The sequence below is a fragment of the Equus przewalskii genome, chromosome 6 (assembly GCF_037783145.1).
Source record: "Equus przewalskii isolate Varuska chromosome 6, EquPr2, whole genome shotgun sequence".
Lineage (NCBI taxonomy): Eukaryota > Metazoa > Chordata > Mammalia > Perissodactyla > Equidae > Equus > Equus przewalskii.
This window is the reverse complement of record NC_091836.1, coordinates 81,953,145-81,976,701: the sequence shown is the minus strand read 5'-3', so window position 1 is coordinate 81,976,701 and position 23,557 is coordinate 81,953,145. Positions and strand designations below refer to the sequence as shown.

The 23,557-nt window shown below is 45.3% G+C and overlaps 1 protein-coding gene across 18 annotated transcripts in view; it reads right to left on the bottom strand.

Moving 5' to 3' along the window:
- TEAD1 (TEA domain transcription factor 1) overlaps positions 1–23,557 on the bottom strand; it is a 252,806-nt gene that overhangs the window by 17,851 nt on the left and 211,398 nt on the right. For 13 of the 18 annotated variants that reach the window (XM_070626392.1, XM_070626397.1, XM_008521742.2 and 10 more), the window contains 2 exons: positions 20,392–20,565; positions 943–1,083 (listed from right to left, as the gene is read on the bottom strand). In XM_070626392.1, coding sequence (XP_070482493.1) covers positions 943–1,083; positions 20,392–20,565 — 315 coding nt within the window. The remainder of the gene's footprint in view (positions 1–942; positions 1,084–20,391; positions 20,566–23,557) is intronic. The other 5 variants (XM_070626395.1, XM_070626396.1, XM_070626399.1 and 2 more) reach the window with 1 other exon arrangement.

Sequence of the window (23,557 nt, the reverse complement as noted above, 5' to 3'; positions counted from 1 at the left end):
ATGCTGACCATCTAGTCAACGCACTTATATCTTCTGCCAGCATAATCCTCCTCCACACCATCCTCAGGACGCCGGTCCTGTGCTCAGGAGGCAATGAGGACCCGCAGCAGCCCCAATCCTCACGTGCGGCACAAAGGCTTAAACGCCGCGGCCTGGCCCCTCTCCCCCAGCGCATGCTCTCTCTCCCGCCTCAGCACAAAGTCTCTGCCACAGTCAGGCTGGGCTCCCGGAGCTGCGAGGCCCAGGACCACCCAGAATAAAAACTGTTCCCTGAACCTGGATCAATCAGGTGGTAGGTAGAAGACTCTGGAAAATACAACTTTAAATGGAAGGTCAACAGCAAACATTCACACAAAGCAACCCACTCTGGTAAAAGGAACATACATTTTTTGAAAGGGAGAGAGGCATGAAATATAAAAGCCATAAATAGGGATCTGATCCCAGGACAAACTGAAAGATATTTTAAACAATTCAAATGAAGGGAGTGGAAATGGCAAAAGCAACAATTCCAAACTCAAGGTGTCTGGGTTTTAGGAGGCAGATGTCAGCTGGCTGAATACGACCTTGGTTGTTACCTACACACGTGGAAATGCCCTTGGAGCTGGGGGTGGGAGGGCATCCTCTGATGGCAGCAGGGCCTACCTACACCCAATTCCACACCAGGACACCCCCACGAGGCCGCAGGCAGGACTGAACGCCACCGGCCGGGCAGGGCCGACCTCAGCCAGCCAGGGAGGGCTGGCAGGGGACTTCCTCCTTGGCTTCTTTCAGTTGCTTTCAAATCATTTTGCCTTTTTAGAACCAACAGGGAAAAGCAGTGGGAGAAAGGGGGAGGGAAGGAGGAGACACCAAAAAAATAAAACTCGCTTTCCCAGTGAAGGTTTAAAGAAAGGCAACAGTCTGCCCTTGAAGGAAGGTTCCAGTACAAAGAAGCCAACTTACCTCTACTTTTTCTACTACTTGCTTCCCAAAGGAGCAAACTTTGGTGGAACAGGTGACGGTCATATTTTCAGAACTCTCGTACTGACTGGTTACACCATAGAAGGCGCCAGCATCATCCTGAATGTTGCAGTTTAAATCCGCCTGTTGGAAACGAAACAGAGGTGGGGTTACTCTCCCATCGCAGGAGTCATGGCAACAAGCAGTAAGGGCCAGGGCGAGACCCCACCATCCTGGCGGAGCGGAGGGCAGGGTGGCTCGGGGAGGTGGTGAGTGACGCTCATCAAAAGACAAGTTCTACGGCCCAGCGGTCATTTTTTCAAGAGAGTATATTTGTATCTATTTCGTTTTACTTTCTTGCGTTTATTAAATACTGTACCCTTGTAATAAAAAATCCTTGAGGTCTTTGAAATATGTACAGAAAGTAGTATATGAACTGGATTCATATTCACAAACCTGCAGATATATTTAAAAGAATAGGAGAATCCATAGCTGACTGGCTATTTGTTATATATGTAGAAACAGAAACTTCATTATAAATTACAGCATCCAGAGGGGAAATGGTTCCTACTAAAGACTGGCTTACAAAGATGCTAAATAATTAATACAAATTCCCACTCACTTAACATATTTTTATGATGACCTATTACGTGAGGCTTGTGCTGGACACTACATAGGACTACAACCCGATACGGGAGACACGTACATAAAATGGCTATAATTCAGATAGAAAATAACTACCATGTCAAAGGTACTCAAAGTTCAGCCAATGGACAGCAATACTGTCAATCAAAGGTATTACTTCAGGGAGGGTTAAGATTTGAATATGCAGAGAAAGTCTGAGGGACTGCTAGCTCCGGCTCAAGGACTCAGGAGACTAGGAGAAACGAGCTTGGAAATGCAGCTAGGGCCCAGGTGGCAGAGGGCTCAATATAAGGGGTGCGGGCTGCATCCTGTAGGAAATGGGGACCCTTGAGAGTCAAGGCACAAGAAACGATGTGGTCACAGCTGTGCTCCAGGGAGACAGGTGTCTCGGCATGTGTAACGCCCACTGGAGGGGGAGGCTGCCAGGCTGCTGCAGTGGCCACATTGCTGGTCACGGTTCTCTGCCCTCGACTATCTCTGGACCACCCCACAGCACACCAGGCTCTGGGTGTGGAGCTGGGGATCAAAGAGTGAGGCAGAGTGGAGCCAGTGCCTGCTGTCATGGGGCCTAAAGATTTAGGAGGGGGGCCATCCCAACAGAGAGAAGCACCCCTGAGAAGGTATAGAGGGACGTGAAAACAAACAGTGGGGAGGGGGCCCCAGCTTGGGGTCAGGGAAGCTTCGGAGGCTGATGCAGCTCAGATCCAAAAAAAGAAGAGTGGCTGAGGCAGGAACAGCATGCTGTGAGAGAGGGTGTATAAAGGGCGTGCAGCCAGAAACAAGGACCAAAAAAAGGCTGCAACAGAGAGAGTTGGGGAGGGGGACGGGAGAGGCTAGGGAGGTGGGCGGGTTTGGGTCTTATATCCTAAAACCAAGGGACACAGGAGTTGTAAGCACATAGGATGGGGACAGTGACAGGTCATGATCAGATCTGCATTCCACAAAGGCACCCCGAGCACAGCCTGAAGACGACTTAGGATGAGAGTAAGACTGAGCATAGAGACATGTCAAGAGGCCATCAAAGCAGTCCAAACGAGAGGTGACGTTCGGACCACCATGGTGGCTGCTAAGAGAGCGACAAGTGGATCTGATACACCAATGAAACTCTGTTTTGCGAGGTTTGGTACATTCTGACTAGTTAACTTGAATACCTAGACAGGCACCAACCACCGTGAAGACCTGAGTCATCCTCTATATATTTTTAATAAGGACTTGCATTTGAATTTTCTTCTTGAATTGAGTATCAGGAAAATGTCCATTTCCTTAGGCAAAACTTCATATTTTCTGGCTTCAAATAAAAAGAAGCACAAACTTTATATTCTCCCTTTTTTCTTATGTGCCAAGAAAGTCAAAGCTAAATTCAGCACTCAACTACCGTAATTAACTGATGCGGGCACCCCTAATAGCAGCTAACAACCAGGGTACAGCTCCTTTTACTGGATTCCAATCTGCTTTTACTTGTACTTGTCCAGCTTTATATTGTCCATAAACTTAGTAACACTCCCTCACATTTTGCTTTTCGGAATTATATGGGGCATAAACCATAAATAAGTAAAACTACCCAGGTGAGCATTTTTCTCACATTCAAAGGTTTGACATTCGGTTCTGTGAAAGAGCAGACTGGTGGGAACCAATGGATGTCCTGGTCTGACTGAGATCTGTATGTGAGCCACCCAAGGTGGGAGAGGCCCCGGGGTCCACCCGAGCTCCAGCCTCCTGGGGAGAAGGGCACCCATATCCTGGGCACACAGGAGCTCTGACACTGGTTTACCATCCAGCTGTCCAGGGCAGTGGGCGCCTGGCGTGCACTGGACATGGGCCTGCAAGAACTACTGTGCCTCGTTCTGCCACCAGCTGAGAACACATGGCTCAGGGGTGTGGCAGTGGTGGGGTTTATGCTCTTACTGTCATGACGTAGATGTGCCAACAAGTTTTAGCCTTTTTTAAAAAAAGTAAAAACATGCAGGTGGTAAATAAAGGGGAAAAAAAAATCAAACTGGAAAAAGAGTGTTTATGTTTTATTTCTACCCCTGAATTTGCCAACCTCCCCAGAGACGACAAGGGTTAAATGTTTCTCAAGTGTCTTTTTAGAGATATTTAACATTTAGATACTCCAGCATACACACTCCCTCTTTGCACAAACAGTAGCATTCTTCTAAACCTGGCTTTAAAAAACGTATATATAGGGGCCGGCCTGGTGGCACAGCGGTTAAGTGCACACGTTCTGCTTCGGCAGCCCGGGGTTCCCCAGTTCAGATCCTAGGTGTGGACATGGCAGTGCTTGGCAAGCCATGTTGTGGTAGGTGTCTGATATATCAAGTAGAGGAAGATGGGCATGGATGTTAGCTCAGGGCCAGTCTTCCTCAGCTAAAAGAGGAGGATTGGCAGTAGTTAGCTCAGGGCTAATCTTCCCCCCAAAAAGAAAAAACGTATATATATACATAACTACATCTTAGAACTCATCCAGTAGTGATATAGAATATCAGTTTTAAAAAGAACAGCCATTTGAAAACCTGAGCAGCTGCACCTTTTACGGCTGCATCTTATTCTGTTACACAGATGCACTGGGATTTAACACACGCTCTCCTGGTGAGTATTTAGGATGCTTCCCAACAACAATGCAATGAGTTTAGGTGCAGCAGGAAAGGTGCATTAGAAATTACTTCTAAATTCCTTTCTTTAAACTTTAAAAAATTCCCAGCTTTGAAAAAGAGTCTTTATGGGCTATCACTACACTGTCAGCTAATATTGTAATTCAAACACACACATTATTTTGGATGTAATCCCGTTGTTTGCAAAGACTGGTCAACTATGGAAGCAGGTCGGTGTTTTGGATGTAAGGAGTGGAGTGGGAGGAGCAAAGGGAAATGGGCGACGGTTCAGGAGTCAACAGGAGAGTTAATGCAGTTGGCTTATGTTTTTAAAAACTGTCAACTTCAATTTACTTCGGTCATTTAACCAGGAGGGAGGTTGCCTAAGAAATGCACCTCAACTCCCTGGGCACAATGTTTTCTGTTCTTCCATTTTTTCTGTGCTTCATTTTTCACTTTATTCCCTTTAGTCACATTATTTTTGACAAGCAAAAGACTTACAATGTAAACAAACTTGGACACACAAAATCTAAAGCAAGCAGAGAAATAAATACACACAGTAATTTGTCAACTTAAAATGCTAACCAAGTTGAGAATGGTATCCACTATAATCTGATGTCAGCAGAATTGCTGGACATTTTCACAGCTTTCATATTTCCAGCTGTGCCCATGAGTTTCCAGGCTTAAATAACGTGCATGAAAGTGGCTGTCCCGCAGCAGTGGCATACCTGGTGGATTTCACAAAGAGAGTGGATCCTTTCTAGGACCCCTTGCCTTTATTTGACAAAATTATTTTCAGTGATAAGCAGCATTCTGTTTCACTGTTTTAAATTTTAAATACAAAAACTCCAAAAGTAGTAACGGAGAATGACAGAGGTGAACTCAAGTTGTGATGACAAACAGTGAACCTCCTTATGGCCTGCACCTGGGGCAGACCATTCCCACCCACCTCACCTGCGTTTCATCACTGTCCCTTAGGAGCCCCAAAATAATTTTAATTAGTTTTAATTGAGAATGGATGACCTACAGTTGTAATGACAGGAAGCTATAAAAAAAAGAAGCTATTTGAGATGACACATTATAAAAACCTGCCCTCAGAAACTATCTCAACAAATTGAGTTTTAACGTTGTCAAAGCTAACTTTACATAAAAGTAAAGCATTAGGCACATTCAGAGAAGTGCACAAATCACAGGTTTACAGCTTCACTTCCATAGAGTGAACACACGCATGTAACCAGCACCCAGATGAAGAGACAGAAGACCTCCCCCCACACTACCCTCCAGGACAATCACCCCTGCACCTCACAAGGGTAACCATGATCCTCAAACACCGCACATGAGTTTTGTCTGGTTTTTGGAACTCTGAATAAGTGGAATCCCTTAGTGTTGTTGCCTCTGGATTTAGTTCCATTCGCTCAGTGTTACAGTGTGAGATCCATCCTCGCTGCTGTTGTGCGAAGTTCATTCACTCTTGTTACTGTAGTGTATCCCACTGAACGGAAGACACCACCATCCATCCATCCTACTACTGAGGGGCACTTGCGATTTTTCCAAATTGGATCCATAATGCATAGTGCTAATCTGCACATTCTCAGATACGCTTCTGATGAACACCCGTACGCATTTCCGTTGGGTATTCCCAGGAGCGGGAACTGCTGGGTCAGGAGGATTAGTCTATGTGCATTTTAGCTTTCATTTAGATACGAGAGACAGGTGGTTTTTTAATTACCCTGTGTTTTTTTTTTTAACAGTTTGAGAAAACCTTATATTTAATTATTAGTGTCAATTTAATAGGTTACATTTTTAAAAGGCCTCCCAACTAACAGTAAATAACCAATTTGCTATTACAACTGCTTTGCAATTACTCTTGAACATGGAAAATAACTACGTAGCCGCCCAACCGTATCACAGCTGCTCCTGGGGAATTTTCTAGGAGGATGTATTGAGGTGAAAGATAATTATCTGTCAGCTGATGATATTACGGTTATCCCAGGAAGAAATGTGGTCGCTGAACTCCCACCGAGCAGAGGTAATATCAAAGGAAGAAGGCCAGCATTCAATCAACAACAAAGGACGCACACTCCGTACTGAGTCTGGGATGCGGGCTGAGTTCATTACCCACCGGACCAATTCATTTTTCCCAACCGAAAACTATGGTCAAACCTATTTCATATAGTACTAAAGGCAGGAAAATGGGGAGAAAAAATGTGCCAGGATCAGAGATACAAACTATTTCTGCCTAATCAGCTTTTATCTGACCATAGGATATTTTCTAAAAGTAAACAAATATAAAAATCCAAGAAACAGCTAAAAACAAGCAAACACGTCTTTCCAGCAAATTCCAAATTCAAACCAGATCCTATCCTTCGGGGACCAGCCAGCCTAAAACAGTCGGTCATGGGCCAGGTTCTGAAGTCTTAAAAAAACAAAACGCTTGCAAACGCGTCTGGGGAGGGCAGGTCCCGGCAATGGGCCCCTCTAAGCAATCTGCCCACCCTGCCTTGGAACTGAGACCCCCCACGTGTGAACTGGTTTCAGAGGCCAACTCTTTCTCCCGCAACCCAATGCAGAAATCCTCTCTACAGCATCCTGACCAGCACTGCCATCTGGCTAAATTCCTTCAGATATAGGAAAATCATTACTTTAACAAAATACCTACTATGTGCCGGACAGACTTAATTGTTAGTTCTTTTTCCTGTTGTATTAGATTTCTATCGCTGCTTTAACAAACTATCACAAGTTTAGCTGCTTAAAACAACACAAATTTATGATCTTAGACTTCTGCAGGTCAGACATCTGACACGGGCCTCAGCAGGCTAAGATACGGTACTGGCGGAGCTGCCTTCCTTTCTGGAGGCTCCGGGAGGGATCCGTTTCCTTGCCACCCACATTCCTCGTCTCTTAGCCCCTTTCCCTGTTTTCAAAGCCAGCAATGCCAGGCAGAGTCCTTCTCACGCTCCTTGCTGCCAAGTCTCTAGACCTCTTCTTCCGCCTCCCCCTCCCACTTTTAGGGAAACTTGTGATGACCCTGGGCCCACTCAGATAATCCAAGATATTCTCCCTATCTGCTGATGAGCAACCTTATCCCCTCTTCCGCGAAATGCAACAGATTCACAAATGCTGGGGACGAGGACTGGGATGTGGTTCTGCCTACCACACCCATCGAGCTGCAACTCGCCTCCCTTCCATCTAGAGCTCTGCCTTCTGGAATCACGCAGACCTAAGAACACTTCTCTAAGACGGTTCTGCAACTCTTTTCTTTTTTTTGAAAGATTTTATTTTTCCTTTTTCTCCCCAAAGCCCCCCGGTACATAGTTGTATATTTTTAGTTGTGGGTCCTTCTAGTTGTGGCATGTGGGATGCCACCTCAGCGTGGCTTGATGAGCAGTGCCACGTCCGCGCCCAGGATCCAAACCGGTAAAACCCTGGGCCACTGAAGCAGAGCGTGTGAACTTAACCACTGTGCCACAGGGCGGGCTCCCGCAATTCTCTCTCATTTCCCCCTTAATCTCACCCTTCCTCTCTCCCCTCTCAGCCACGAGCTGCTTTGGGTCCTATCTGCTTCCTGGATTCAAGGTCTACATGTATTTTTATTAAACTCCATCCTGATTTCAGACCTCCCTTCCATCTAAAGCTGATACTTGTTAATTCTGACTCTTCATCTGTTGTCATGCCACCTCAGACATCTGACTGACAGCAGGGACAGCAGTCACTTCTTTGAGTGAGTCTCATTTTCCTCATCTTTAACCAGAGAAGACCAGCGTCCAACGGCCACCATGGTGACAGGAAGATAGAAGGCACACGAAACTCATCTGTAAACTGCAACGTGCTACACAAATGACAGCCGCTAATCATACTGACAACCACTCCTAGTAACTTGTTGATTTAAAGCACAGACCAGGACAGAGATGAAGACAGAGCCTCAAGTCACCTCTACAGAGATGTGACCCAATGTGGATGGTTCATGTGACCCAATGTGGAGGGTGGTTCATGATCAATAAACAAGATAAAAATTGTCCCCACAGAGCCAGTCTGAGGCCTAACCCGCACTGATGAGGTCAGCAGCACAGGCCAACAATGGATTTTTCCAAACAGGAAAGTCAGTACTTTTTCTGATTTGTGAGCTTAGGACAAGTTTTAAGTTTTGGGTGTAACTGCTCAAACACGTAAAAATTATCATCCTTCCAGCAAAGATATGATTGGAGATGTTGCAGAATTCTTTCTGGAAAGAGAAAAGGCAATTAACAACAAATGTGTGTTGAGTGAATGAGAAGACTTTAGGGTCTATCTGTAGGCAAGACCTGGAAAACAATATAAGGTCGAAGCGGAAGCAGGATACAGTGCCACGCAGGGAGAGCTGACCGCATCAGACAGCAAAGAAACAACAAAATGTAACATCAAGTTTTCCCAAATTCTCCCCTAAATCATCTTCTCTTACACTCATTACTCCTGCAGCTGAAATATTTAAGTCACCAGACAACACTCTGGATTGGTTTCTCTTCTACTACTTCTCATTTGTTATTCATGGAGGCACTCCACTGTTTAATTTCATGTTTTTGAAATTCTAAAAAAAACATTAAAAATGCAATATTCTTCAAAGAATGTTCCTTTTCATTTCATGGGTGAGGAAGAATGAGGCCTAGCCCAGTTACGTGGGATCCAGAGTCCCCTGATGGGAGGGGTGGGCCAGGGGCTCATCTCTGCACAACCTCAGGCCTCTGGAAACCCGGCTCCAGGCGGCTGAAGTGACACCATGGTTGCCAAGTGAAGAATGGCATTGTGTAGCTCATGCAGAAGTGGCATTTGGCGGATGACAACTACTTTCTCACTGGGTTCAAGAGGGAAAAGCCTGCTGGAACAAAGAGTAAGCAGATAACCCCAAACGCCGGGGACAGGGTAGGGGCACTGGTCAGGACAGGAGCAGGCTGTGGACACTCCCTTCCCATCCATCTCTCCTCTCCGCCCTGAGGGCTTAGATGTACTTGGTTGCAAAAATGACAACATCAAGGGGATTGTCCTGACAGGAGACAGTAGAGTAGGCGCTGATGGATGCAAGGAGACGCTGGCATTTTCAAACCACCACTTTGAACCTCTCCTCTTCATCCTCTCTGAGCAATGATCAAAGGACCAAGATTCCAAATTGTGAAGCAATTTTTTCCAATGGCAGCATCTGGCTCCTTGGCAGGCAGCACTGGGAGCTGGGTTCTGTTGTGGGCAGCCGTCCAGGCCTGCCACATGGTGAGAGCAGGCAGGGTACCACGCGGGCCTTGCAGCTGCTCCCGCGGGCGCCAAAGGACAATCCCTCTGCACTGGGCCCCGCGCCGCCGTTGGGCAGAAGCACCCCACAAGGCAGCGCTGGCAGGGGGTCTTGAGGAAGCTGGCTCCTCCTAAACCCTCCCACCTGACTCATTTGCATGCATCTGCCCCTGGCCGAGACTCCTGAAGCCAGCCCCCACTGGCATCCGGAGGCTTCGATGGGGGGAAGCTGGGAGAGCCCCCAGCAAGGCAGTGGGAGAGCGATGGAGCTGCCAGAGGGAACGGTGCCTCTGAGTGATCACTTCAGGCTGTTGTGCCCTGCCCAACACAAGGGACAGCAGCTGCAGTCTCCCGCCACAGCTGTTTTAAATAAGAATAATACGAGTGAACTCAGACCCTGCTCTTCAAGTTACTACCCACTAATTACGGCATATATTTACATCTACAAAATATAAGATTTTTAAAAACACCCCTTTATTGTGCAGATTGGCACCCCTATTTGAATTTCGTAAACATTTAGTACTTCAAAGATTCTTAAAAGCTTGCTCTCATTAAAAGATGCACTGCTTGAAAGGCTGGCTGTTGGCACTGCAGATTCCTACAAATACCAGCATTCGTTAAAAAAAATTCAGTTAATATCACCCACGCGACTTTAGGTAACTGCCACTGGTGACTTCACACAGTAGCTGGGATGAAAGGGCCAAGGTCTCGGCCCCAAGTACAACGCCGCTGCACAGGCCAGTTCTTTCCAGTGGCGACAGGGAATGAGTGCCGGGCTCCGGCTGCGCTGGCCCAGCGCACACCCCATTCATCAGGGGTGCGGACACCATGGCGTGGACCACCGTTTCCAAACCAGGCAACGGGATCTCTTCCGGTCTGGAGTCGTTGTTTATGAAGTCTTACATAGAACAACAACAACAAATCAATCAACTGACTGGCAAGTGCAGAGCTGCCAAATAAAATACAGGACACCCAGTTAAATTTGATTTTTTTGATAAACGGCATACTTTTTTAGTATCCATATGTCCCAAAGATTGCATGGGACATAAAAATACTGAAAAAAATACACTGTTTAAGTGAAATACAAATTTAACCAGGTGGCCTGTATTTTTATTTGCTAAACCTGGCAATTCTACTAACAAGTCACCTTTACTGAAAAGAATAACAAAAATTTAGACTTAACCCTCAAATTCTCATTCCTGTAAAAAGACATCTTATGCTCAAGATATTTTAAGTGAGAAAAAAATGAAATTGCCGAATAATACTTGGAGCTTTCTTCTTTTTGGTAAAAGCAAATGGTGTACGTACCATGTTTGAAGATGCACAGAAAAAGTTCAGAAAGTACATGGCTGAGGGGGAGGTCACTTTGTCTTCTATCATCTTTTGAACTGCCTGAACTATTTAGAATAAGCTTATATTGCTTTTGTAATGCAAAAAGGAAATGAAAATGGGAGGAGGGGGGAGGATGAACCTTGGACTCCACCTGCACAGGCAGGGGGATTTCACACATCACCAGGGGTCTAGGTGCAACTTTAGACAGTGGACCAAGATCCCTGAGGGGCTTATGACTACGAACTCCTTGCAAAACTGGGTCTGGAAATAAGCAGCCACCCTGATTGTGCCACTGCAACTCCTTCCTTCTCAGGCTTTTCTGGAGCTGATGATCACAGACAGAAGCTCTCGTGCCTCCATCGACAGGGCAAGCAATGGGACGTGCAGGTGCGCCGTGTGTCTGCTTTCCCCCGGACCTCTGGTCAGCAGCAGGTCCTGGTGGGACAGTGGCTTAGCAGCTCAGCCTGTAACCATGCTAGGGAGCAGAGTTAAATAGCCCCCCAGAGGAAAGGATGGACCCCTGACCTTGGCTTTTTAGCAACCACTGAGCCAAATGACCCAGGACAGAAAGCAGTGGAGGAACAGTTGTCAGCTGGATTCTCTCATGAGGTCCAGGGAGCTCCCAATTTAGATTCTGCCTAGATGTCCTGAAGAGTTCAAGGTTAAAAAAAAAAGTATCCGCGGTGTGACTGAGGTTAACGAATTGGGGGGAAAGCAGAGTGAGCTTCTGCTCCCATTTCCCATTTCCTGGTCTGCCTTATGTTTTGCAGGGGACTCAGAAAGGGTCTTCCAAATAAAGTGACTGCCGCAGGGGATCAATGTTTCTACCCTCACCTCTCCATTCTCCAGGTTCTCTAACGCTCAGCGGCCATGGGGACCCTCTACTCCCTCCCAGCAGGATTCTCGGTCTCTGCACAAGTGTCCACTTGCCCTGAAAACTCCTTCCCGCTCCCCTTCCACTGAGCAAATCGTTTCAAGGTTCAGCTCAAACGCCATGTCTTTGTGAGGCCTTCTGGAACGTTCTCAGGCAAAAACAATTCCTTCTACCCCTGTGCTTCCACCTTTCCATTACAGTTCCTATCCCCTGGTGCTGGCATTTATCAGCCTGTGTGTCTGCCATCCCACACCAGCCCCTAGGGTCTGCCTCTTATTCATGTCTGTTTGCCCAGCTCTCTAGGAGCAAAGTAGAGTTCAGTGAATGTTTGTTGAATGACTCACTAGTGATGTGTATATTTATTACCAATGCAAATCATTAAACTATTTCTATAAGAACCTAACAACTCCAGAGATAGCTCGGAAAAGCTTTTGTATGAATCTACTGGGGTCTCCTCCGCCCTTCAGCAAATACCTTGGGCAAGATTACTCAAACTATCAGACGCCTACTATATCTGCCTACAATATCAGAGCTGGCTAAGCAGTAGTTACATTATAGCACCCAAGGTACAGCAATTTCTCCAGGTGTACTGAATGAAATACAATAACTTTTCCGCCAATGAGTTAAAAAGGAAACACAACTGTTGAAAATCTGCACTATACATCACACTGCTGGATAAACAAAAGCTACAGACAGGATATTCCCGTCCCTGGGGACGCCTACAAAGAAGTTTAGGACACGGGGCTGGGAAAACAGGAAGGAAGCAGCGACAGACAGCAATCAATGCAGAAAGCGTGAAGGAGCTCCAGATATTTTTCTTACGCGATCAAACCAAAACGAGTGGATATGCAAGTTTACTGACTCCCCTGTTCCTCTCCATGAGATGTCAGAACGTGCCTATCAAGTGACGATGTTTGAAAAAACAGACCCTCGGTGAAAATAATCATACAATCACTGCCTACCCCAGAAGAATTTATTATGGATTAGCCTCATAAGTACCTCTGAATATGGTGGAATTTCTGCTAATCTTCCTCGCACTTATATCATTCCATCACTTAATATTGTTCACATAATTTCAGAACTTAACTGACACAGAAGTCAAGAGAAATGGAAAACTCGTTGAACTGAAAGGCCTTTTCCTTATTGATTAGCAGCTTAAAACACGTGGGGAGTAAATTATTCCATTTTGCTAACTTCCTTTTCCATGAATTGGAACAGGGACATTTGGTTCCAAATGACAGACTCGAGTCTACAATTGCAACCTAAGTCACGCAGAATCCAATTAGATACAGGCTGAAACTGCAGAGGGCTCCACTCGGCTGGTTTACATGTCACCCGATTTCTTCTCCTTAAATACAGCTCAGTGGTTTTACTTATAGTGCCTGTCATTTTGTCCAACAAATGTGATTTCATTCTACCAGGACAGCAGCAGCTTCCGCAGGCTGCCCTCTTTCCAGATAACCTGCTTCCCTTTCTCTGTTTAGCAAAATCTTCTCGCATTTGCTCTGGTTAGTAAAACCAGCCTTTCTTTTTTCTTCCCCTAGAAAAACAGGTTAAGAAAGTAAGTTGAATGACTATGAACATATTGTTAAGTGTTTACACTGAATGATCATAATTCCAAAAATTTTAGAAAGCAAAAGATTATAAATAACCGTAGGGTAACATCATATAACCTGGTTTCTAAGATACCACTAATTTAGTAACGATTTGAGAGAAAGAATACCGTTACATTAAATGCATATAAAAACTGTGTTTTTTAACAACAGGATACATATCCATACAATTTCACTTATTACTTTCTTCTTTATTCCTCCAATCAAAGTTTGAGACGAAGCCTTCTTCACACTAATGAGTCTTCTGAATAGTTTTTGGCTGTAAGGTTTATAAGTAACATGTTAGTAACATGCTGCTTTCTTTGAACCAGTGTCCCCAAGCTTGACCCTCTTGAGCACTGTTAGGACAGAGAGCAGAATTTTGAGGCTCCTCCAAAAATAGTTTCATCGCATTTCTTATTTGGTTAAATCCATAATTTTGTTATTTCCTTATGTGGCTGGAAATGAACTCCTTTTGCAAGTCAGCTGCAAGCTGTACTTGGGATTTTGTCTTCCAGGATGCATGACTGGATCACACCCACCTCTTCTAACTTTGGGAATTCTATGATCGATTCCAAGACAGTTGGCATTTATCTTAAATTAGCTGCACTGTCTGCCACATCACTGGCACCCCGTCTGCATGAATCTCAGTGCTCAACCGAAGCACGGCTGTCGACTTGTGGGTGGACCTCTGCCTCTCCTGGGGCCTACACAGCACCTGATCACTGTTTTATAAGGAGAAAAAGAAGTATGGATATTGGCCAGTGCAAAACGTTAGCCTCATTTCTCACAAATCTGGCTCCACATTCCTCCTCAATCATAACAACAATTTCAATGCTGCATCAAACTGTAATTTTTCTGAGATGTTTTAATTAGGGATTCAAATTTAAGCTAAAATTTGCACTAGTAGTGTATAGTTCAACTAGTGCGAATAACTCAACTGCAGTGACAAGGAGACAGTGGGGTGCCTTCTATACTGGCGAGGGTCACAAAGGGCAGGCAATAATAACCACATCATGACTGGAGGGGAGGACAAGCTGCTTATGACATCAACTGTAAGAAGCTTCTAGAACTGTTGAAATGGGAACGAGTATGTATCTTAGGATTAAGGGAATATAGTATGTTTAACCTTATTACTAGTTGTTTCTATAGAGAATGAGGAATGATTAAAGGCTTTGAGTATAAAGAAAAAAAATAGCTGCAGATGTAGAGGAATTCAAAAATCAAAGTGACAACAGAAAGTTGTTTTGTTTTCGATTATGCCAGGCAAGGCTGAGAGAGATGGCTGCTGTCCTTACTCGCTGCCTGACTACTTCAGAAAGCAAAGTAGTTATTCACACACATACACCTGCACACATATATTAAAACCATATTTATCAATATTTAAAAACAATGGCTAAATTAGGACATATTCAGTAAATAGGATATTACATAGTCATTAAAAATGGTAATTGGGGATATAATGACAAATGGCTACATGGAAGGCTGTTTAGTAAGGAAGAAAAGCCAGATACCAGATTTAACACACTCCTTGAATTAAACTACATAAACATGAATTACATTAGATACATTTGTGGTGTATTTAGGAATGAATCAAAAATTATGTATTTCCAAGAGTGTCTAGAATATTATGATATTGCCTTTGTAATCACAATGCAAAAACTATGCTACTGGTTCTCCCGAAAGGCAGCTAACAGTGCTGTATGTACCTCTCTAGTGAGACTTGGGGTCCAATCCGAACTTCCAGGTAACAACAGTCTATTCCCCTTAGCTCCACGTGAACGCAAACCAGAGCATCCCACACAGGACTGTGGAAAAAAACTATGCTGCTTCACTTCAGTTATCAGCCCTGGTTTTTGTGCAAGTGAAATGACCTTCAGAGACTTTTCAGTGACAGAACCGTGCTCCCTGAAGAGGCCATGCAAGGATTTAGTGGAAAGTGCACAGATTCCAGAATCCAGCAGATCTGGCATTTGTTAGCTGTGTGACTTTACAGAAGTCACTTTGCCTCTCCATGACTCAGTTTCTTTATGTGCAAAAGGGGAATAATCACACGTCCCTCACAGGGATGGACTAACGTCAAGTACGTGCTCATGGCTGGCACGGTGCCTGGCTCACAGGAGGAACTCATTACTTTCTCCCCCACTGCTGAGAAAGAGGAGTCCCTTCCGTCCTTTTCCTTCAAAATCACTTTCCTCTCTTTATAATTAAATATGGCGCAGAATTAAAACGCACAGGCGTGAATAACAAGTATGCACAAAGGAAGAGAAAGGAAATAAATAGGAGACCGTCCTGACCAGGAAAAGGTAAAGAATAAAGAAACGGCAAAATGCAGAGACAGTGACGGTAACACTGAGCAAAAAGAATCCTATTACTCTCTTGGCTCAAAAATTGTTAAAACCACTGACTGCTGCTCTCCACTGCTGACACAACTGAAGCCTGATTTCTTGTCTCGTCTAATTTTCCTACCCACCTCCGTCTCCCATACAAGTGAAGACTGAGCTGCGAGGCTCCTCAATGCGCCTGCACGCGCCTCACCCGGCCCTTGTGTTGGTGCCTTCACTCACCAGCCGCCTCATCCACAACGGTGGCGGCCATCTCCCCCGACCCTAACACCTGCAGACGGAATGGCTGAAAGAGGAGGTGACTGACCCCTAACAACTCACTGGTGGGAATGTAAAATGGTATAAACCACTTTAGAAAACAGTTTGGCAGTTTCTCAAGTTAAACAGAGTTACCATATGACTCAGCAATTCCACTCTCATGGAAAAATGCGAAGAAAAATGAAACCCTATGTCCACAAAAAGACTTCAGAGCAGGATGATTCATAAAAGCTCAAAGTGGACACAATCCACGAATCTACCACCCAGTGAATGGGTAAACAAGATGTGGTCCACATGCGATGGGACAGTATTCAGCAAGAGAAAGGAGCTACCTACCGACATGCTACAACATGGATGCGCCTCAAGATTATGAAAAATGAAAGCAGCAGATGCACACACTGAACGATTCCATTCACAGGAAATGTCCAGAAAAGGCAAACTCAAACAGAGAGAAAGTAGATTAGTGGTGGTCTGGGTCTGGGCGTGGGAACAGGGACTGACTGCAAATGGGCACAGAGGATCTTTTGGAATGATGGAAGTATTCTAAAATTTGATTACAGTGACGGTTACACACTCTGTAAATTTTTCTAAAAATCATTGACTTTTATGCGTGATTTTTATGGTGTGTAAACTATATCTCAATAAGGCTCTTAAAAAAAAAAACCCACCAGACACACAGCCATTCACGGGGACGCTTGGGTGTCCCCCACCATTAAGGTGTGAGAGATTATAAGGCTCACAGGGTAGGGGGGCAGCCACACTGGCATCCTCGGCTCTGCCACTCATTTACATTTTGGGGCCTGAGTCCTGGGGTGCGAGGCAGGGTCTTCCACCCTCTAACTGCTCCCTGGCTCACCGCCATCCCGTTCACCTCAAAGTGTCCGCCGGCAAAGAGCTGAGGTGCCCGCAGCCTGGCGTAAGTGCGGGCACTCCAGGGAGCGCTCAGTATTTCCTCCACAGCAAACACCTGACCTGGGCGAGCCCAAGTGAGCCCAGGTTGAACGTGGCTGACATTCTGAAAATGGAATTTCATGAACAATCACATGAACAAACTAAGAGTCAGTGTAATTTTGACAACCCAGAGATTTCAGGAACTTTGAGACAGAGGAAAAAGGGAGGAGGAGAAAGGAGACTGGATATAGGATCTCTGTTGAAATTTACTGAATTCACATGAAAATACGAAAATCTGCTAAGCAAACTGCTCACAGCAAAAACATTTAAAGGAGTGTTAAACCTACTTAAGAAACACCCACTGGAAACACCTACCGACACCCGAGGACAGATATTCCAAGTGTAATTCATTCTTAGTCAGTAGAGGAAGCCAATTGCAGCGAATTGTAAACCAAACCCAAATTGCCTTTCCTCCTTTATTTTAACACAGTTACAACTGAATTTCTTTGTAAAGGTTAAGCACTGCTAACAATTCTACTGAAGGAGTACTGTCTTCTATCATATTTACGGAAGTGCTCAATTTTAGTTCCACAAATCTTAATTTAATAAACTAATATCTAAGCTTGAAGGAATTGTTTCTAAATTTGTACATCTCATACTAGCCACCACTCTAAACATCCACAAATGAGACTTCATTATTTGGGGATTTATGACTAAAGAGCCCCATCACTAAAAGTGTCTCTTAAAATCATCTGCTGAGAAAAGTGGGGGAAGTTTTGGAAGCAAAAACAGAAACAACTTTCGAAGCACTCTCCCTTCCACTTTATATTCAAATAACATGCTAATTATAAGAAATCTTATCATCATTAAAAACCAATACTCTTTAATTTGAAGGTACTGAAAATGGTTGCTTTTTATCATATCCTATAATTTCTGATTAATGTTAATTAATTTGGGTAGAACAGCTTCTTTTTACATCCTCCACAATAATGGCTCTCAAACTTCTTGATCTCAGGACCCCTTTCCACTCTTAAAATGTATGGATGACCTCAAAGAGCTTTTGTTCCTGTAGGTGATATCTATCTCTATTTTCTGTACTGGAAATTTAAACTGAGAAAAATTTAAAATATTTATTACTTGATTTAAAAATGATAGTAAGCTCATTCATTGCATCTTAACATACATCTTTTCTTAATTAGACTTCCCTATCTTTTCAAAAACAAACAAACAAAATTCCTGAGAAGGGTAGTGCTGTTTTACATTCTTCAGATCTATTTAACGTGTGGCTCAATGGAAAATATCAAGACTCTCATTCCGCTTCTACAACATTCAATTTGTTGTGACGGAAGTACATGAAGAAAAATATAACTGGAAAGGGAAGAGTACTGTAATAGGCTCTTCAGATAATTGTGGTCATTTTCCTTTGATACCACTCCAAAATCTGACAAGCGATAGATAAAGGTTAGCTGCAGTGCAGAATCTGAAACCTCATCAATGAGCTTTTCATACTCTGTTACTCCAAAACCTACTGGTTTATCTTGCACAATATCAAAAAATCACATTTGCTAACATGACTGTGTGGATCTCATCAGAAAAGTCTTCTAAGTATTGGGAAGCTGTCAAGTTCACTGAGGTGGATACAAGTTTTCCAAAATTCTTATTTTTTACTTGAAAGCTCAAATTTTATCTCTGGCAACAAATATTGTCAGTTGTTTTCCTTGAGGTGGCAGGCAGCTCACTGCATTCATTTTCAAAGTCTACTCCAGGTTCAAGACGTAATAAAATTCATAAAGGACATGCTTGGTGTGACTGGTTCTTTTTTTTTTTTTAAACTGTGCAGGCATATGAGCCTGACTGAGCTAAGGCTTCAGCGGTTTATCCTGTTGCTTTAGAACCATCAGTGTGCGTATCAGCAGAGTGCAAAAGGCAAATGATGTATCAATGCCATAATGAAAAGAGTTCTGATCCTGATGGCCCGCTGGAAGGATGCTGAGGAACCTCGTTGGAGTCCGCAGCCCACACTTGGAAAACTATGTTGCCACATAATAACTGACCCCCAGCCACCATTTAAATCACTAGGTGGCAGCCACCAGTTTAGAAAGGAGAAGCGACTGTGACTGCTTTTCAGGCTGTCCACACGTATTACCAGCCCCAAGAACATTAATATAAGTAGAAGGCGACTTCCACAACCCACATTCAATACAGAAGCATGAAAAATGAAATCTAGTTACCAGGGCAAGGATAAAAGAAACAAAGTAAATTTAGTATGTAAATTTCCTCCCAAGGAATTTAAAACACGAATTTTTCCTTAATTCATCCATTTGGTCCCCCACTTGTCGGGCTTTCTTGTACGAGGCATTTGCTTAGTATGGGAGAGAGACCAAGAGTCCTCTGCTGACAGTCCCTGCAGCCAGGGCCCACAGGGCACGGAGTGGCCAGGAAACAGCAGAGACACTCAAGTCAAAGTGATCTGATTTCAAGCCCCAGGTCCCCAACCTCCATGTAGCCTGTCTTTTATAATCTCTGGGTCTCTGTTTTCTTAGCTGGATATGAGGCAAATTCCACTTAACACCGTGAGGACTGGAGGAAATGCCTGTCAAACATCAGCGCAGCTCCAGCGCACAGCAGGCATTCGATTAGCGGCCACCACTGTTATGAATAAGGCCCTCTGGAGGCAGGCGGAGTCCAGAGAGGAGGGGGACACACATTCAAATAATTGTGACACAGCACGGAAACCGATAAACTATAAAATGCGATGGGAGTAAAACAAAAATCAATAGTCTGCTTAAGTGAGGAAGGTGCTGTAATCAAGGAAGGAGGGGCTGGCCCGGGCGGGAGAGGCAGAAAAGGAGAAGTGTGGATCCGGACACACACAGAGGCGGGGCACAGGATGGACAGCAAGGAAAATGCCCCAGAACCAGCTCCTGGAGGGCCTTCAGTACCATGCTAATGAGTACGAACCTTGAAGCATTTTCTTTTTATTCTTGTAGAGACTGGGGAATCATAAGCTCTCAGTGCTAGCAGGTCATCTGGTCTCCCACTGCCCCAAACCCCAGACAGAAGCCATCACACCTCTGCCTGCTCTAATGCTCTGACCCGTTAGCAGCGCCCTGGCCCGAGCCTCACTAGTGGAGGAGAGCCAAGCTGCCCTCTGAGGCCGGGGAGCATCAGCAGCCCCAGCAGCTGGAGGGATTTGCCCTGGTTGTTCTAAAGCACACACTGCGCAAAGCTGTTCTGTATGAAGCATGTTACTTTATCTTCTTCCAAGCCCCAGGTCCTATGCTCCAGTGGAATTTATAGGTCGCTTTGCTTAATGGAGGGAGAAGAAACAGAGGATCTAGTGCCCCCTGTTTTCAGCTGTGACTCCAGCCATCTGTGAAGCCTTTTGTCATCGCGTGTGTGAGCCCGGAAGCCCAAGGAGGCCGCCCCTCTCTCGTGCTCTTCGACAGAAACAGCAAATGCCGCCTGGGTGCGCCATGCGGATGTAACACAAGGCTGGCCTGAGGACAGCCTCGCGGGTGCAAGTCTGTGATCCCTCGGTGATCCTGAGGATGCACGCGAAGGTGTGGTCAGCGTGAATCCACGGCCAGCTGTGCTGCTTCGCGCTCACGGATGGGACCCGACCATTCACACAAAAACCACCGAAATCACAGCAATGTCTTACTCACCCAGAATTTTACGAGGAAGAAGGCATTTTGAGGGCCCTTTCCAAACAGTTCCTTTAAGCCACCTTTCTTTTCAGGAAATTTGTCATAAATCTGACGAATGTCCACTGATTCGAGCAATGGGTCACTGTAAGAATGGTTGGCATGCCCAATGTGCACGAAGAGGTGTTTGTTGTACTGTAAGAAACCAACAGAAACAGTCCCATTACAAACCCTTTGACCAACCTGCGACTCATCCATCTTGAACCGGATAAAGAGCGGGAGTCTGGAAATCCTGGAATTAGGCCTTGAACGGCCCAGGGTATGTGCCTTTGAAGAGATGAAGATGTTAAGAAAAGCTGTTACAGCTTAGGGTTAAAACAATCATTGTCTTTTATTGACAAGGGCGTATATTTTCCCAAATGCCTAAAAAAGGACTTTTTATAGACACAGTAGTAAACAACAGCTGAAGTTACCCAACTACCAAACCACGAAACAATTCTATCACCCAGTTTCACCTGACTCAACTGAAAATGACCGTGGCTCCCTTTGGAGCCCACTATTTATAGTGTAAGCCCAATAAAAAGAACGTGTGTGGTTAGCTAATATCATCACCCTGAGTCCACTTCTGGCTACAGCTCCCCTAGCAACAGCATGGATGCAGGGTTCTGAGCAATGGTACGCATCTACTTCTTCCAGCAGGACTAAGAGTGCTGAGCCTCTTTCTCACCAGTCCCCTTAGTAACCAATCTAAAACTTCTGCATAAGGGCAGGTCAATATGTGACTGTCAGTGCAAAGTCAGAGTCAGGGGCATACACCAAGGAGAGGATCGATGGTACAAGGACATCTGAGGCCAGTAAAAAAAGAACACAGGATTCATGAAAAAACAGACAAAAAAGCCAAAAAACCTTGTTAAGTCATTTAACTTACATAGGCTACCCTTTTTCTTCTCCTTGCTGTGGTATAAGATATGGTAACTGGACCACAGAGGAGGATGTGCGAACCAATGGTTCTCAACTCAGGCTGCATCAGAATCACCAAAGAGCATTTAAATGTCACCAGTGCCTGGGATCCACTTAGAATAAATTGGAGTCCCTGCGGACAAGGCCAGGCATCAATAATTTTTAATGCTCCTTGAGTGAATTCCACTTGCCAAGACTCTATTCCAGACCCTCCCTGCCTGCCTTTTCTGCTAAACAGACAGTAATACCAACCTAACGTGACACAAAGATGTGAGTGTGTATGTGTGCGGGGAGTGGGGGGGGGAGGGTGGTCCGGGGGTTCCAGGAGCTCAGAACCCAATAGTGTCCCTATTTGCTTAGCAGTCCCTATTCACTTTTCAAGTTTAAATTGGCATTTCTCTAACTAGAGTCCTTCTGAGTACTGACCCCATAGGAAACGAGAAGTCCCAAATAAAAGGAGGCTTGGTGGAAGCTGCCAGCAGAAGAGTACTGAACACTGGGTAGGAGCATGGGGTCTGAATCAGCCTGCTCAAGCACAAAACTTTGTGCCCACTGCAAATTAGCTCTGACACTGGGCGAGTGCCTCCCCAGCCTCTAAAACGGGGTCAGTGAGGGCATCTGCCTCCCCAGGTGGCTAGAGGGTTTCAATGACAGCTCACATGAAGAGCTTCCTAGAGCATTGATTCAACCAAGTAAACCATAAACGCTAGCTATCATTCTTTATAAAACCTGCCTTCTCTGAGATTCACGGTGGATATCAGCATGGTAAAAGCACTGCATTTAAGAAACATTTCTTAACTTTGTATAACCCAAAGTTCCCCAAACACATTTCATCACGAAACCCTGAAAACATATCCTCAAGAAATGCTGGTTTAAGTCCATGACCTGCTACCCACACAGTGGGTCTCTGGCCACAGTGACAAAGGGCAGAAGGAGCGAGACCCCACTGGATGCCTGTCGTCTACTGGCTGCACATGTGGGGAGCATGGTCATGGCCCACCATCTTCTGGGAGAACGGTAAGCCACTCCCCTGTTCAACATCAGAGTGATACCTTTATCAAGGCTTCAATCCCTAAAAGGTATCAGGGGAAGCGAAAAAGAGGGAGCTGTCCAGCTCTGACACCAACCCAGGCTCTGTTTGAGCTACTAGGCAGATTTCAGGTAAGAGCAAGCCCCGGGAACTACCACGCAAGAACAGAGCATGCCTGCGCCGGAAGAGAACTTAAAAAATAAAGGCAAAGGGGCCAGCCCGGTGGCACAGCAGTTAAGTTCACACATTCCACTTCAGCAGCCCAGGGTTCACTGGTTTGGATCCCCGGTGTGGACATGGCGCCGCTTGGTAAGCCACGCTGTGGCAGGCGTCCCACGTATAAAGTAGAGGAAGATGGGCATGGATGTTATCTCAGGGCCAGTCTTCCTCAGCAAAAAGAGGAGGATTGGCAGCAGATGTTAGCTCAGGACTAATCTTCCTCAAAAAATAAAACAAAATAAAGGAAAAGCCACGGCTGGGTTACGGAGGTGAGGTCATGGGGTACGGCAGAGGGTCTTCAATCTTTCCGTAAATTTTCTCAAATGTTGTTGCATCATCTTTTCAATTATAGCAAACCAAGGCCCACAGAAATGTCTGAGGCACTGCTGTTAGGGAGCTTCCAGTCTCATCAGTGGGTAAAAGGAGAGAAAAACAACACAGGCAAAGCTGGGGGCACAGACCCGGGTGCGAAGAGATCGGAGACGAGAAGATGAATGAGGAGTGCGCGCCTGTGGCTGGCTCCTCTGCTCACTCTCGAGTTGCCCTCCATCGTGGGAGCTCCGGGCAAAAGGTATTATTCCTTCGTCATCCAGATGACTGGCCGTCTGCACATCCATCTGTCAAGCCCTTATTAGTAACCTCTCTGCTTGCAGCAGCCTCCCAGCCCTGCTGGCTGTGGGAGGCACCCTTACTGTCATTTCTTGTGCCGCCTGTAGGCTGTAAGTTTATGGGAAAAAATGGAATAGCAGCAGAGCCCTGGGGACACGGTGGATAGAATCTGAATCTCTCTGTCGAGCACCATACTCTCAGCTCTTCTGCCTCGCCAGCCCCCATGGGCCCAGGCAGAGCCGGGGGGCAGGTCAGAAGCTGTGACACTTGGAGTCTTGGACTGCTGAACTCAGGGACCACAGCCTGGATCTCAACACGTCAAGAGGTCAGGAAGGTGAGTGGAGCGGAAAGGTGACCACACTTCAGCGG